The following is a 17,887-nucleotide window of genomic DNA, read 5'->3' on the forward strand; positions in this document are numbered from 1 at the left end:
CATTAGTTTACTGCGGTATACCACAGAAGTCCGTACACGGTGTAGTGTTTAAGGTAATCTTTACTAACAGCCCGAAAAATAGGTCATGGTTAAGTAAAAGTGCAGATGACTGCAAAGTTGGATTTGTCATTTCTAGTAAAGTAGACTTTGACACAATAAAGAATTACTTTTCATAAATTACAGATGGACATCTAAAACAGAAATTAAGTTTAGCACAGATAAATGCAAAGTAATTATTCATTGGTAAGGCAACTATTATAGAGACCATCATACTGAAGCCCACAACCCTAAGTGTGGTGTTCGAATATACAAACATGGGATTACATAAGAGAGAAATTCTCATTTTCCAAACATCAACGCACTGCAATAACAATGCTATGAAATAAGTAAGTTTGTTGTTAAGAAAGGGACTCTGTCCAGTCTCTGACATGCATTCAGCCAATCCTGACATTTAATAACTCTTCTTATATTTACAGATAACTGCTTCATTAAGACAGTCTATCTAAAGGAGGTTTACAAGATAATAAAAAATGTTAATCTGTCCTATATGGAAAGGTGTAAGAACCTAGATCTTTATTCTCTGTACTATAGGTACCTTTGAAGGCACTTAATATTTGCATATAAAGCATTGCAGAATGATGGCTGAGATTCCATTAAATCTGGAATTGTTTAAATCAAATAAAACCTGCAGACATAACTTGAAATACATTATTAAAAGCTTTAAGACAAATGTGAGAAAGGAATTTATTTCACTACAGATCTCCATAATCTGGAATAAATACCCTTCATCCATTCAGCAGTCTGCATTTTAACACACTTTTAAGAAAATCTGGGTAAATATTAATGTCTATAATCCTGTGTATGTGGAGTCAGTGTCCCTAGATGGCCACAAGGCCTGGACACTATGTACTGATGTACGGGAGACTTGTGACAGAACTACTTGGGTGTCTGCTCCACTACAGGCAGCTATGGAATAAACTGGGTATGGTACCGAAGGATGGAAGTTTACCCTCCATCCAAAGTATGACCCCTTTGTGTATGCACGTGTCATTCAGAACCATCTGTTGGCCTGATTGACATTTGTGCGTTTATAGGCTGCATTGTTTACTGACATGGCAGCTACCCTCCACCAGAAAAAGGATAGCACATCCTAGGATGTCAGTGTCAGTTCTCCTCACCCCCCCAGCAGACTTTGTTTCAGAAGCACAGAAAAAAATTTAAAAAAGGAGCGAGATATAGTTATACTGTCACTTTAATTTTAGCTTTACCCTTGTGCCCTACTTAACACATGCATACCTCTCAACCCCTTAGCACAACAAATTTGGACAAAGCCAAAAATAAATGAGAGCGCAAAGGCCCCAAAATAGGGACAAATATTAAATATTGCTCATATAAACTTAGAAGCTTGCTAGCACGAATGGTTTTGTGTTACCATACATTTTCTGAAAATCATTTTTTTTTATTATTTAGTGAATTCAGTCCTCGCTGTTTTGCCAGAAAACTTCAAATTTTATGATGAACAGAACTAAAATATGACAGAAAAATAAAGTGGTCATTCTGCAAAAATCTGCACATTTAAGAGGCATGGACACATTTTGTCTTCCATCACTAATATACCCTGCTAACACTAGAGATGATCTTCACAAATAGCATAAGCTGTCTGTTCCACAGGTGATGAAGGGCTGAGAAACATATTTGTCGGTAGTACCCCTCCCTCTTGCAAGCCCACATTGCTAATCATAGCTGATCATAAATATGCAAACAGTGATTTGAAATATGAATTGCAGCTCCATACCTAACAGAAGGGTCAAACACTGCAAGTCTCACGAGGTATAGTGCGGCACTGCCTAGTCCAAGGCCGATGAAGCCAAACAGTGGAATAAGCTAGAAAAAAAAAACATACAAGTGAAATGAATATTTATCAGCGACAGTGACGGCTGAAAAAAAAGAGGGCTGACACATCACTAGATTTACAGTTTAAAAAGGCACAGTAATCCAACAGCAGGGCTCAACAACTCAGTGTACCTGTCAGATTGAGTGACCAACTGAAAAAAAATGGCTAGTGCTAAAAAGAAATGTGCTTCAGAATCAGAAATTGCTCATCTCTCAGAATGCAAATTAGCTTTTAAGTACATTTCTTCAGGCAGGAGGAGAACATGAAAGAATGAAAGTAAAATGAAGCTGAATTCATTTTCATATTTGCTACGTGCATTTATTCCTGTAGAAGTAAGCTTTGTTGTAGAGTCTGGAGGCCAGTAATAGCATGACATATAAACTGCTCTATCTTAGGACTGACCGAAACCCAGTTGCCTTCCTCAAGGGGAAAGAAAACACGTCACAAGTTACAGTTCTGTGAAGTTGACAAGAAACATTTCCTCTCCCAAGGATCAAAAATGGAAAGGATCACTGCAGCCAAGAATAACAGCTTGAGCTATTACTACTCACTGCTGAAGGTTCTCATACGCCTCAATTTACATTTTACATTTCTGGAGAACATGGGGACTTCATAAAAATACTTTGAAAATATGAAGCTTTTTTTCATTTCATTCATGCAAATCACTATCTTCTTCAGAAATGAAGAAAGAAGGGACAAAATAAAACAAAGAGAGGGCAGCGAGGGCAAAGTAAGATATATACATCAGCATCCTTTCACATTCTGCACAAGGAAGATGAACTGCCTGATACTTAGTCCTCATTCATTTTACCTTTGATTTGAGTGAAAGCTCTGCCAGGTTGGCCATCAATGTCATGATTTAGAGGCAGAGTTTCACGTTTTTTTTTTTCACTGGGTTCTGTATTAACTTGACTACTATTTTTTTTTTTTTTTCAAAATAAGGACAGGTATTCAATTAATGCCAAGAGGTGATTTAGTGGTAGGTATACAATGAATCAAATTATGGTCCCGGACTGGTCTCATGTCCCCCTTAACATTCTTATCTGACCTTTTTCAGTTATAAACAGTTACGGATGGAAGGCATGTTTTCCACGTTTTAACACAATGCAACTCTGAGATCATGTATACTATTATGCAGTTTATTATGAATAAGTGTCATACCCATACCTAGTCAAAAAAAAAATCACAAATGTGATAATTCAAGGAGAGTACTGCTACCAGTTTACAAGCTGGCCTGCAGTCAAACTCACTGTTTTATAACGTTTTGTATTTATATACTTTACTGCCTTGTAGCTGCACCTTAGAGGTCCCCATGTTCCAAGACCCACAACCGTACAGAATGATGCTACCTGTAACCATTATACAGGGAGAAGGCCTACATGTCTAAAACAGCCACAGGGCATTACCCATTTGCCTAGGATGACTTGGTCTGAGTTTCTTGGAATGATGCAGTGCTGTAGAAAAAGGAAGTACAAAATTAATCACAAATGGGTCAGTCCTGCCAAGGATTTTATTAATCATCACTCCCAGACTTTTTTAGTCTAAGTTACATGTTTTATTACATAGGAAAAAACACTTACTGTTTGGTGCCATACAACATATTTGGGATGTAACAGTATCACTAGAACTGCAACATCAGTCAACACTTAAGAAGTTATATGACGGAGAAGAAATATGAAGGAGAAGAAATATGAAAATAAATTCTGAAAGGCACTGTCTTAAGATGTTATAGTTCCATAAAGTCAGTTCTAACATTACATTGCTAAGGCTTATTCCAAAAAGCAATACAAACATAAAAAGAGTACACACACTTTGTTCCAGGATTAAAATGACTCTAGTAACCTGGCTATCACTACAATGAAGTATCTGTAGCTTAGAGAGGGAGTCCTTGAAAAAATCAGGAAACTGTATTTATACACTTACTTACTTGTACTTCTATGGGTATCAGTAACTAACGAATCTCATTAAAAGTACTGGATTCATGGCACACTGGGATGGAGCCCTAATTACAGTCTTGATAACTGGGGTTTAGTTAGTCAGCTTCATCCCTGACAAGTTGGCTGGGGGTGGGATAGGGTAGAGCCATAGTTTGCCAGTTCAGGTGAGATTTTTTACCCAAGGACTAGCAACCCATGGTGGAAATGAAGACGAATGCTCTAACAGCATGTGCATATGTAATGTACATCAGGTATTGGACAGGACAGTACATAGTTCATACAAAAAACCCTTGCAGCTGTCAGGATGGAGCTATGCAGTAATTCCCTCATCACTGTTCTGTTAGGATGCAGCCGTGCTGTGATTCCCTCATCTCCATTATGTCAGGATGGAGCTATGCAGTAATTCCCTCATCACTGTTCTGTTAGGATGCAGCCGTGCTGTGATTCCCTCATCTCCATTATGTCAGGATGGAGCTATGCAGCGATTCCCTCATCTCTGTTCTGTTAGGATGCAGCCGTGCTGTGATTCCCTCATCTCCATTATGTCAGGATGGAGCTATGCAGCGATTCCCTCATCTCCATTCTGTTAGGATGCAGCCGTGCTGTGATTCCCTCATCTCCATTATGTCAGGATGGAGCTATGCAGCAATTCCCTCATCTCCGTTCTGTTAGGATGCAGCCGTGCTGTGATTCCCTCATCTCCATTATGTCAGGATGGAGCTATGCAGCAATTCCCTCATCTCCGTTCTGTTAGGATGCAGCCGTGCTGTGATTCCTTCATCTCCATTATGTCAGGATGGAGCTATGCAGCGATTCCCTCATCTCCGTTCTGTTAGGATGCAGCTGTGCTGTGATTCCCTCATCTCCATTATGTCAGGATGGAGCTATGCAGCAATTCCCTCATCTCCGTTCTGTTAGGATGCAGCCGTGCTGTGATTCCCTCATCTCCATTATGTCAGGATGGAGTTGTGCAGCGATTCCCTCATCTCCGTTCTGTTAGGATGCAGCCGTGCTGTGATTCCCTCATCTCCATTATGTCAGGATGGAGTTGTGCAGCGATTCCCTCATCTCCGTTCTGTTAGGATGCAGCCGTGCTGTGATTCCCTCATCTCCATTATGTCAGGATGGAGTTGTGCTGCGATTCCCTCATTTCCATTTTATCAGAATGGGGCCATGCCATAATTCCTTCATCTCTATTTTGCCCACTACACTGGTCACTTACACTAAGGCCTGTACACTTTATTTGCTACACTCCATAAGAGGTAAGCCAGATATCTGCTGGGGAACTTGGAATTAAAGGTGGGGGAGTGGCTCTGGGGCTTGGCTGATGGCAAACAGCTGTAGCAGGAGCCAAAAAAAAAAAAAATCATGTAAAAACATTTAAAGGACACTAGTATGGGTTAGAAGATTAAGGGACTGAATAAACAACCATTTAAGTGATATACGATCTAAAGTAACTAAAAGTGCTTTGTATAAGCATATTTTAGAAACAAATGAAGAACATTATTTTTGTTTTTTGATTGTGAAAGTGTTGTATTTACCACAGAGAGGTGGAGAGATTAAGCTCTTGACCGAGAATGAAGACATGAAGTGGATCCTCCGGTTCAGAGCACACTCGCCACCTGGTTTAAATGGAGCTTTTACTTTGAAACCTTTTTACATGTTCTGAATGAGCAGGTGTGATCATGTGACTTAATAGTCTTGTATAAAATAAAGGAAATTGTTTTTAGATTTTGTATTCGCCTGAAGAAGCCAGTTTGGTGAAAAGTTTTTTTACTAGCATGAATAAACATTTTACTTGAGAGCTTGCTTTCAGCTTTCTGTTATTTATTCTCTTTTTTATTGGAATTATTGTGTAAAACCGGATTAACACCCTTTCACTGTTTTTTTTTATTAGCATGGGTTACAGTGGTACTGCTAAATGGTAATGGGAATGATTTTTTGCTTACATTTGTTTAAGGGGTAGGTACGTCAAATACCCCCCAGTCCCCCCAAAAAAGGCACATTTCTAGGTACAGTGGATGTAAAAAGTGTACACACCCCTGTTAAAATGCCAGGTCTTTGTGATTCTGACTAAATGCAATATCAACTGGCATTCAGGGATGCTGTAATACAGTGAAGATTGATCAACATCTGTCGACTGCAATCCCTAACCATTTGCACTAGGGGCTGCTGCCCCTTCACCCCACCCTAAATATGGATAAGGAGTACATGTAGTGAAATAAGCTTTAACCATCCTTGTGCTACTGAAACATTTAAGGTAAAAACTTGTATGACAATTTATACAGTACAATAAAAAAATTAAAAATGTATACAATACACCAAGTATAAAATGAAATGGAATATACTCAGATAAAGAAATGCAAACAATGGTTACTACAGAATTGAGCATAGACTATTCCTTTTTCATTTCATTATGACAGTAGAACACTGAAAGAAAAGTGATTGAACAAGACACATAAATCTACAGCATTGATAGCACAATAAATCTGGACAAAGCCTAAAATATTGGGGGGGGACAAAGGCCTAAAAATATTGGCAGATTTTAAATATTGCTCTTAGAGTTTGAAAGCTGCTAGAATAACAGGACTAGTGTTAGCATACATTTTTGAAGGATATGAAGTCTGAAACTCAAATGTATATCAGTATTTAATGACTTCAGTCCTCCACGATTTGCCAGAAAACAGAATGTTTATGAGGAACAGACAAATTATGAGGCAGAAATCTGGACAGTCTGTGAAAATCTGGACAGTTGAGTGGTACGGTTGGCATATGAGAGGGATGTGATAGTAGGGAAGCTGAATGAAGGGATTTGACAAAGGGTAAAGGAATGTTTGGCATGATGGATTCAATAAATAGAACAAAATAATTGACATCAAATACAGATTGATGTGGGGCAATGGAAAGGGGCCTAAAAGACAACATATCAGATTTGCTAACTTTAAGCTAGCAATATGACATAACAAGGAACACAGAGTGATGCTGGGCTGCACAGATCAGGGAGTTGGCTACAAAACACAGATGGTTAAGCCCAGGAGTTGTTAAGCTTCAGTCCTGATCTGACATGTACCTACTTCCAAAGCACTGGCACAATGACCTATGCATGTTTCCATGCATGTGTTCAGACCTGGATACAGTGCACAGACAAGACGCTTGGTGGGGACACCTTTGCTCATGCCAACAATGCAGTAGAATGGGTGAGGTGGCATCAGCCAATCAGATGGCCCCTCTGTCATTTAGGTTGCTAATCAGTCCTGGGTCATTTGAACTACAGCCAAGCATAAGTTCTCTGCACTATAGAACCAGCCCATTTCATGACATAAGGCTCAGAGTAAGTCACTTAACCAGACCAAGGTGAGTCTTGAAAAGGCTTTTGTGACTGCTGATGCTTAACCAATAAAAATGGGTTAGGGGATCAATATATCAAAAGAGGGAAACTGTTAGCTCTTTCTTTTCATTTAAGGAGATGCGCAATTTACTTATGCACATCTGCAACGGCAGGAATAAGACAGCATCTACAGCAGGCCAATTCAAATGGTAAAGGTTTTGTATTAAGAATGCATGAAAATAGAATAAAAGAACTTAATGTTTACTGTGAGAGGAAACATATCTGATAAGCAGCATTAAAGTGATGTAAAGAAGTCAACATAGTAAAGAGGATTAGCATTTCATGAGTTTTGTGGGAAAAAAAATGAGGGCACAGTTTCTGCCTTGCCTAATCAAGGGCACTTCCAGGAATTTTTCACAAAGAAAGCAGAGGACCAGTATATCAGCTTATAAAGGAAAAGAGGTGGTTTCAAAAGATACTGAGGTAACTTAAGAATGCCTGACCGAGGCATACAGAAACGCGAACACAGCAGAGTTATAGAGATGATCTTGTTCTATTCTTACAATCTGTAACAGCTGGGGAGATTGCACTGCCAGTTTACATAGTGCTGAATAAATGCAGAAGGAAATGCTCTTCTAAGCTACATATCATTTAAAGGACATCTCTTCCCTAACGTGAACTATTTTTCTCCTTCACAAAGTGGTTTTACTTGCCTTTGATCCAACTTTATAAGTACTACATTCAAAGCATAACAGTTTCCCAAAGTTGTTTCTCTACACACCATTCTGATTTTTTTTTTGTGAACTCCAAGGGTGTCACGCAGGCCTTCACCTACAGTAGATTGAAAATACAAAGCCTTGAATCCCAAAATATGAATCACAAAAGACTGAAAACCAAAACAATGAAACCAACTAAAAAAAATTAAAATCTTTTTTTTTTTTTTTACACATGGGGACTGCACCCCCACACCTTATGCTACTTAAATATACTAATTCTGAGATCACACTACATTGGGGAAGTGCAAAATACCACTCCCCACTGTACAGCAATCATGCACAAACCGCTACTGGCAATTTTTGGAACTGCTGCAAATTTGATATTTTATGCTGATAGCACACAGATTTTTGGCATTGTGCTTTCCATCTGCTGTAGGATATGCCATGTAGCTTAGCAGGCAGAGATGTATTTCAGACTTGACAACCTTAAAAAAACAGCTGGGAAATAAAATGTTTAAAAGTAAGTAATTCAGTTGTCACGGACTGATAATTAACTTCACAGAACAGGTAAAAATAGTGACTTGTAGCTACAATTCTTGAGTTTGAACAAAAACATTAAATAAGTAAATAAGCTACTCTTTCAAACCTAACATTAAAATGTAATTTAAAATGTCATGTAATAAATGGCAATAACAAAGTTAGAGGAACTCACTAAAAATACTCTTAAAGATATGTGGAGATATATTACCATGTTAAATGTTCTTCTCACCAGGGGGCAGTTATGTCCCCATGAAAATAAAATTGCATCAGGGAGATGAAAACATTGATGATTATAATTAAATTGTGCAACACACTGCTTCCCCCTAAAACCATTATAGCTTTTAACAATTTAGAAAAAAATCATTAAGGGGAATGCAGGAATGTACTGCAGAAATGATCAAGAAATGATGAAAACACGTTTTTGGAGATTTTGTCCTTTAAAAACAGAGAAGCAGAGATAAATGCATACAGGCAGCTCTAAGCTAGAATAAAACATTTAAACATCTTGAATGAGAACAAATAGCAGCTACAGACAAGTACAGCACCAAAGGAAAGAGAAAGAAGTGAGAGGGTAGCGATTGCCCAAAATCAACTTGAAGCAGAAAAAAAAAATCTCAGACTGAACAATATAGTAATTACAAGTTCAGAGAGCTCTGAGCTCCTACTTTTTTGCTAACACAATGTTTAAAGCATATCCTTCATGGAAATGTATGTTAACACAAAACCTGTTAATCTATCAGCTTTCTAAGTTTGTAAGGACAATATTTAAACTCTGTCCCCGATTTTTGAACATTTGTTCCCTGTTACTTTTGGCTTCGTCCAGATTTCTTGCACTAAGAGGTTGAGAGGTATGGTTTAAAGTATGTTTAGGAAGAGAACGTTCTGCAACACACATTTTAAAAACATTTGACGTTATATACCTTCATTCTATAGCCTTTCTAATGTGAAAAGCCTTTGGGTACCCTTTCAAGCCTTCATTGTTATTTTCTAACTAACCAGGTCTTGGAAGAATACCAGGTCATTAATGAATTCAGAGTACATTCTAGCGCTGTCTGGAAAGCATAAAGTTTCACACTATTTCAAGCAGTCTTTTAGACAAGCAGAGGGATTTCATCTCTCAGGTGGAGCATCTAGGTGGGAGCAACAGGCCAGTCTGGAAATTCTGATGAATACCTACCTTTTGTAATAACTGGTACATGTAAAAGTCCTTCAGTGTCTTTGGTCATTTCACACACAGTGAGTGGTTTCCCTAATGCAAGCTGCATCGGTATATAAAAGTGGGTCTAGTAACAGATCTGGGAACCTCTCTGCTTATTCACATTATTGTGTTCACATTATTGTGTTTCTCTTTCTGAAGTTTACATACTGGCTCATTCTTTTGGAATCTTGATCTGATTTGACTGGCGTGCCTCCTTACTTACATGCAGTAAACAATGACCGCGCACTATAAGACACAGGACACCAAACAACTTCCAGTGACTCCAAGAATCCTAAAAGGATTATAGCTCCTAAACTAGACATTATTTCTAAGTCTAAAACTTTTCAGTTTTTATGTTACTCAAACATTTGTCTACGAGCCTAATCTCCTCTCTATTTTTAAATCCAGCAGAACCAAGTCAAATGTAGAGGTCAATCTTTGTGATATAAGCACTTTTAAAGAAGACAAACCTGCCATCATTTCAGGAGTAATTCATCAGGTGAACCAAGAACCATGTCAGTCTTAATCCACAACCTCACCTTCCATTTTCTTCATACATTTTTACAAAGTCTGTTCAGCCCTCCTGGCCAGGCCAGTAAATGAAGCATGAAAGGTACAGTAATTACAGGACAATGCCATTCCTTTTGTGGCTCAAAGGACTAGGGCAATTAGCTTGTGTAGTGGTGTTCAGGGTTCTAGCCCAGACATAACCACTTATTTTTAGGGTGGGAGGTTGGCATAATGGCTAAGGTGTTTACCTTACAGATATAAGGTGTAGGGGTAGATTCTTACATGGAGTAACTGGCTGGACTTAAAATGGCCCGGGAAGGCAGTTAGCCGAGTACTAACTTATGGACCTAAGACTACAGATCTCACACTGACTAAATAAGATACATTGTCAGATCCTATCACTTCTGGAGTACCACGCATGTAAAATGTTGTCTCAAATTCTTGGTACTTGCATGTAAAGTTGCTGAATTAATGGCACACGCATCAAATCAAGTTTTTAATGAGGATCTATCAAAATTAGGAGTATTTGTTCCAAGGAACTCACTAAATGCAGTTTACATACATTTACACTAACTTTTCAGGTCATCCCCAGGGGTGTAAAGATGTATTCACTATCAATTTACTATTTTGTTTTACTTCCATCCATATCTTTACTTCCCTTTGCAAATCTTGAACCATATCAGACCTCTACGGATATATTAGTAAGACCTTTATTTTGAATATTCCACAATGATGATGTGATCATACAGAGGAGTTGTAACTCTAGACCAGAGGTGTTGCTAGGGTGAGGTGGAGGGGGTAGCTACCCTGGGTGCAACATCTTAGGGGTGGATTGGCAGATGTCAGTGGTGTGGATATGCAATACCAACATTCAAAAGTGAATGCTGACTCTGTATTTGTGGTCAGAGCTGCAGCATTGAAAATGTTTTATGTGCGGGACTTAATCTGTAACAGGCCACTTGGCACATTTGTACCAAGCGATTTACTACAGTTGCAGAGCAGTTAGCTGTTTTTTTTTTTCTTTTGTGGTGCTCTACACATACTGTGAGTTGGGGCGAGGGGCTTCTGATGAGAGAGATGTACAAGCTACCAGATGACCTTGGCTATGGTTCTGCTCTAGATCAACAGAATATACACCTATCTGACATTTTATGCTAAACTCTTATTTACATTTTGTTGACCAGGTTATTCCCACCATGCCAATAGCCTCTCTTCAAGACAGACAGAGGTAGTGTTTATGCCATCTTGGAGAAATCTGGCCAGTGCATCATGGAAGCACCTTAAGTTCTTTTACATCCACCTGAACTACACCAACTAAGGGAGACAGAACCTCAGTTTAGCTTCTTATCAGAAGGAAGGTATACTTGGGAAATGCAGCCACCCCTTTTTCTGCATTTCAGTGTCAGTATTGGGAAATTTATCCAACTGCCTGGTGTGAGAACAGAACTTACAGATTTCTGATCTTCCTGCACCAAGAGTGAGTGTGCTACCTGTTTGAGCTACTGATTTGAGTCTACTTGAGTCTTCTGGACCAACTTGGCATAAATCTTAGCTCAGTTATTTTAGTGCAGCCTTTTAGGGGCCCCTTCACAGTTTTGATGCCTAAAGTTGTAGCCACCCAAAACCAAAAAAGACAGACACTCAAGTATTTTTTTTCTGCAGATGGACTCTGCTCTGTACCCCCATGCGGGGATGAAGTCCATACACTCCCTACTGCTAACTGCTTTACTAACTCTGGGGTTGTTACACTTGAGAGGAATTGGCAAGAGACCCCTTTTCCCAATTTCAGGCATCAGGATTACAGTTCCCCCCACACACATATATGCAATTAAGACAGATTAATACATTTTGGGAATAATTACAGCTTTGGCAGGCAAGTATTTTATTTGATCAATTTGCACTGATGCATTGTCCAAAATATATAACACCAGTACTTGATCAGGTGTGTCTAAGTCTGCAGGCTTTTCTGGAATTGGTAACTTAATGCCTTAGCATTAAAATAAGGAAGTAATCCATGTATGGAAGTCTGGCATCAGCTTGATACTGGCTGTGGTTCCTTTTAACATACCCATTCTTTCTTCAAATACAGTACCATGTTTAGTATGTACTTCTGGAGTTATACTTTTATAATGCACTTGTTTTATTTCTTCCAAGTTTGTGATTTTTTTTCAGCTATCTTTGCCTCTTTAGATTTAGCCTAATACCTTTAACTATGATCAAAGGGAATATTTTCTTGTTTCTTATGAGCAACTTTCAAATCGGCAGCTTCTAGGTTCATAGGTTCATAGGTTCATACTAGGCTATCTGCCCGAGGGCATTTATAAGCCTAGCCCGTAGTTTTGTGGCTTACGCCACCCCTTTAGTTTGGAGAAACTATGCCCATTATTTAGCTGTGCCTCTGTCGAGCAGTGACACTGAGGTAACCCCTGGGGTGTATCTGCGATCTCCCATCCATTGGTCAAGATTCCTCTTGAACAAGGCCAGCGAGGTGCTCTGCCTCACATAAACTGGGATTTTGTTCCACAGCATAGGGAGTCTTTGGGTGATGAATCTATCCCTCCAGCACGTCCTATTAATAACCGTGTCGAGGTTTAAGTCTCACGCCCTTGTGGCTCTGAGGGATCTAGATTTTTTGAGATGAAGCATGTTCATCAAATCTGGGTTTGACATGGCCTTGTATGTCAGGCATAGGTCACCTCTGAGCAAGCGGTTAAAGATAACTGCCCTTGTGAGCCATTTTTTTAAGCCTAGCCAATTATCCCTTGTGAGATTCAAACCTTGCACCTTGTGTTTGTAAGGCAAACACCTTAACCATTAGGCCACCCTCCCAACTACTAGTTTAATATGGTTTTCTGTACAATGTAAGATCAGACAGTTGCAAAACTGTTATTTGCTTATGTGATTTCCCTCCTCTGGGCCAGTGATCAAGGAGTATCAATCCCACTGACACAGCTGTAAAGTTGCCTAGTGTTCCAAGCCAGGTCATCCACCATCCTCTCTGTGAAACCAGTGCTCTGTTGTTCCAAGTAGCTGACACACACACACACACACACACACACACACACACACACACACACACACACACACACACACACATGGGAAAGGCTGGCACAGATCTACCAGCTATGCCTCCCTCTGCCTAGATTATAAGGTATATTAATTGCCACCAGCCAGCTACTTTAAGGCTCTTACACGTGTACCCAATTATACTGAGTAAAATTAATACTAATAGCAATGGTAATGTTAGCCAAACAAGGCTTTCAGGCGCGTACACAGTGTCATCAGATATATAGGTACTCTCAAAGGATAAAATATTCTCTAAAGGCCAGCCACAATAAAAATTTTAAATATATTTAAAAAATGATAAAAACATTAAAATACTAAATATCTATTTAGAATAAACACCAGAGTTTCATCCACAGGAAATATTAAAAATAACACAGATGGAAAGAGTCACACAGATGCAGAAAAACAATACTTAACTAATCTCATTATGTTCTCTTGACTGCTCTAAAGAATTAATGTCTCCTAGTTCACTTAATAGAGTGTACGCAAGATGATGTAGGTGAGTGATAGTCCTTTTGTCAGGTTTCACAAACAGACTGCCCTGAGACTTCTTCATCTAGTATTAAAAACATAATTTCAGTGCTAGATTACAGAAAGACATCACATACACATGGCCACCTGACTTCTGGTTCCCACACTATACCCTTTACTAGAAAATGAGCCAGAATCTCGCACATATGTTACTACACACACACACACACACACACACACACACACACACACACACACACACACACACACACACACACCTTTGATAAGATATGTTATAGCATCTGGAAGCTATAAAACCATTTCAAAAACTACCACTCTTCCAGGGTAGGAGTTAGTTCACCCCTAAGGACAACTTAATAGGATTCCTACTCCTGGTTTTCACAGACATTTTGTCTCCGTCTGTAGTCAGAACTGTAAGATATTATGGCCTAAACCAGGTAATTAAATCTCAGACTATTTATCAAAGTTAGCTGGACTGAGATTAACCTCTTCTCTTCCAGTATCCTCTGTTACAGTATACTCATTTCAACAGTTACAACACAGTCTGACCTACAGGTTTATTTCTTTTCTGTCCAGCAGGACCCACCGTTGGTACATTTTTAACAGAAGCAGCTTTTCAAATACATTTTCAACACAAGCACCTGTACAAATCAGTTTGATATACAAATGGCATATAATTCTTTATAAAGCTCCAGCTAGCTATGTTGGCATATGTTACACATCCACTGCCCTCCTTCTCCTGGCATAGCTGGCAATACCAAACATCATCACAGCTTATTTTATGCTGAACTTTATTTTGTTCATAACAGTTAAAATATTATGCTTGCCTTTTTGCCTTCATTTGTACTAGAATTGGGTTAACTTTCTGCAGATTCAGGCTATGCATACTATCTAATAAAGGATTGCAATATTCAGTGTCAGTATGAAAAATAGTTGAAGAAATGAAAAAAAGCTACTTTTCTTGTTCAGCTGAAAGGATTTCCTTACATTTAATTACTCTTCCTACACTCAGCTCTGGATAATTGCTGTTCAGCCTGTGGACAGTCAGGAAATAAACTTATTTTGTAATACCATGTGCATGTGGAATGGGTCTTTTCAATGGGGTATTCAGGAGTCAAAAGACTTCTCATTAACCTGTAGAGGTCAGCTCCACCCAAGAGAAATATGATCCTCCTCCTATCTTCATTCACATTACATTTGCAACAAGAAAGTTACAATCTTACACAGTATTCCTTCCAGAAATGGATATTGTCATCATGTTCAGTCAAACTGCTCACAGTAGACATTTTTTTCTTTTATTTTCTTCTCAGGTTGATTCAAGTGCTGAAATTATTTACATTTTGTAGGATGTCACAGCCAAAAGGAAATTCTTCATTTATAATATCCAAGCATCTTAACTAAGCCTTGGTCTCTACTTCCACTCAGTTGCCGTCTTTCTTTATTGTGTAGAGCCTGAGGTTACTACATCTGACCCCAATACTGCAGGAGCTCTGCCCTAAAGCCCAACTCCTGAAAGTTTTCACTGGGAATTTTTTCATTGTGCAAAGTAAGCAAATTTAACATAAAGAGCCTTGTTGTGCATTAACTTTAACTGTTCAAATATTTACCTGCCCTGTGCTGGAAAGTGGATGTGAAATTCCCCTCCCATCCAAAGGAGTTGTCCTTGCATTCTTAGGACCACTTACTAAGTTGGCCATTGCCCTTTCGATTGACCAATAGATTACACTGCACATGCCAGCTACTTAGTCTCCCTAGCTTCTGGGTTTCTGCATTCAGTAAATGAAAGAAAACCCAGAAAACCCATTCTACTTTGTGTCTCCTTAGTTGCTTTGTACTGGCTATAAATTGAACTGAGGGTGGGAAGCCTGCTATACTTGACTTTACATTGTTCTCCTTCCCTAACCACAACCTCCATCCATCTCCTCTTACTCTACAATTACACTTCCAATGTGCACATTTTACCTGTGACAGCAATTCCCTAACCCTCACCAAACAACGTTACTGCTATCATACAATTACTCCTGTTTCTAGTTCCTATTTCCCAACTTCCATCAAACATTTAACATCACTCCTAACAACCCTTCTGCCTCCCATACTGCTTTGCACTCTATCCATTCATACTCAGACCCATATCCAACAGTATCTATTATTCTACATTTTGTTTTCTTTCCCCCAAATTAACCCTCACTACAACCTAATTCCAACTACATTCTCATACTATATTTTTCCAACCCCTCTATTTTTTACATTTCAGAAACATAAGAGAAGATATCAGGACAACCTAATTTTCTTCCTTCAAAGAAAATACTTTCTTTCTACCTGCATTCTATCAACTTTCAGACTCCACCACCACTACATATACTACAGCCCTGCAACTTCTTGCTTCCTTCTTGAGTCCTATTCTCTACCACAAATAAAATATAGATCCCTTTATGTAATCATACTACCCTCCAGCTTATCTGCTTTTTTCCTCCTATTGAGCCATCTCTTGTCCTACCATGACTCATTTAATAGGTGTCAACATCTCTTCAACTCTCTCCCAACCATCTAGCCATACTTCCTCCCTAAACTCTCCAAACATCGCACCAAAACTATTTAATGACCACACCTACCTTTACCCCAATACAGACTGATTAACTCCATTTCAACTAGGCTGTGGCCCCACCTGTCAAAAACCACCATCAAACCAACTCTCTTTGACACACTACTCAACTTTTGTCACTATAAATATTAGAAGCATAATAAATAAAACTATTGAACCTGATGTCTGGATTATCAAACACAAGCCTGATATTCTCACTGCAACTGAAATTTGGATTAAAATACTCTGAAATTACACCTCCCAGCTATTTCAACATCCATAATGGCTGTACATAGAGGAAAGGTGGTGGTATTGCTTTAATAATTTCCCAGCAGCTACCACACTTCCTCTGCAATAAACCAATACCAAAATTCTAATTCAGTAGAGCTTTCTATTACTTTACTGAAAATAAGCAAATAGGTACTACTGTCCTTTATATCCATCCTGGCGACAATACGGTGACACTGTAAGATATCCTACATTGTATATCCATAACAATACCACAACAAAAAATGCGACTGAGTGACATCTATATGAATTGGTTGGACATAGCCTCTAACTCCCCTACATCTGATATGAACTTCTATGGTTTCAGACTTCTAATTGATAGCTCCATACATTTTAGCAAGACATCAAATTCCTTATTAGATTGGATCCTATTACAAGAGCCTAGCAAATTCATGACCACAGGTAAAATGCCAGACTCACTAATCATCTCCCAATCTATACAATCAGACATCTTGCACATCCACTTAACAGCATATTTATAAAACATGCAACCTAAGTTTAACCTAGAAATATTCATTATTACACTATCAACTGGAACATTCCAAACCCACCCTCCCCCTAGATGATGCTGTAAATGAATTCAATACAATTTTCAAAATAGCCTTGCAGCTGTAAGAAGGAAGAGACTAATCACAAATAATGCAATGTGGCTGTCCAAAAGGAGTAGAATGCTAATGCAGGATAGAGAAAAGGCTTGGAAAGAATGGCAAAAACATAAAACACCACAATATCTCGAAAACGTCAGAATGCTCTGACTGCAGCTGTACTAAAAAAAAAATAAACGAAGACAAAAACCTATAATATAATAACATTCAGAACAATAGTAAACACAACCATAAATAATTCTGGTCAGCCATTGAATAAATCTTACATCCTGGCAAAAAATTTAACCCTTCCCCTCTCCCAAAAACTCACCAGTCAAGTCTGCAATATAATTGAACTGATATTTTATAGGTAGGTAGGTACTAGGCTATTGGCCCTAGGGCCTATAAGCCTAGCCAAAAGGTACCCTGGCTTTCGCCACCCAAGAAAATTATTTGCCTGTGCAACTGTTGAGCACAGCCACAGAAGTGATCCCTGTGGTGAATTTCCTATTTCCCATCCAATCATCAAGATTTTTCTTGAAGAGTGCTAATGAGGAGCTTTGTTTGATATAGATAGGTAGTTTGTTCCAGAGTATGGGAAATCTCTGGGACAGGAATCTATCCCTCCAGCATATTCTGTTTATTGTGGTGACAAGGTTTAGGTCCCTAGAGCATGTAGCTCGGAGGGATTGGGATTTCTTTAAGTGGAGCATGTCCAAAAGCTCTGGGTTTGACATAACTTTGTATGTTAGG

The 17,887-nt window shown here is 38.8% G+C and overlaps 1 protein-coding gene and 1 long non-coding RNA gene across 2 annotated transcripts in view; one reads left to right on the plus strand and one right to left on the minus strand.

Moving 5' to 3' along the window:
- Positions 1-17,887, plus strand: part of LOC122811642 — a 304,142-nt gene that overhangs the window by 270,238 nt on the left and 16,017 nt on the right. The gene's annotated exons all lie outside the window — the stretch shown is intronic.
- The window catches only part of NDUFA4L2 (NDUFA4 mitochondrial complex associated like 2), a 143,175-nt gene that overhangs the window by 40,530 nt on the left and 84,758 nt on the right, over positions 1-17,887 (minus strand). Inside the window, exon 2 of the mRNA XM_044083622.1 lies at positions 1,796-1,884. Within this exon, the coding sequence (XP_043939557.1) occupies positions 1,796-1,884 (89 nt within the window). The remainder of the gene's footprint in view (positions 1-1,795; positions 1,885-17,887) is intronic.

The sequence above is a fragment of the Protopterus annectens genome, chromosome 9.part0, assembly GCF_019279795.1.
Source record: "Protopterus annectens isolate FY-2018-M chromosome 9.part0, PAN1.0, whole genome shotgun sequence".
NCBI lineage: Eukaryota > Metazoa > Chordata > Ceratodontiformes > Protopteridae > Protopterus > Protopterus annectens.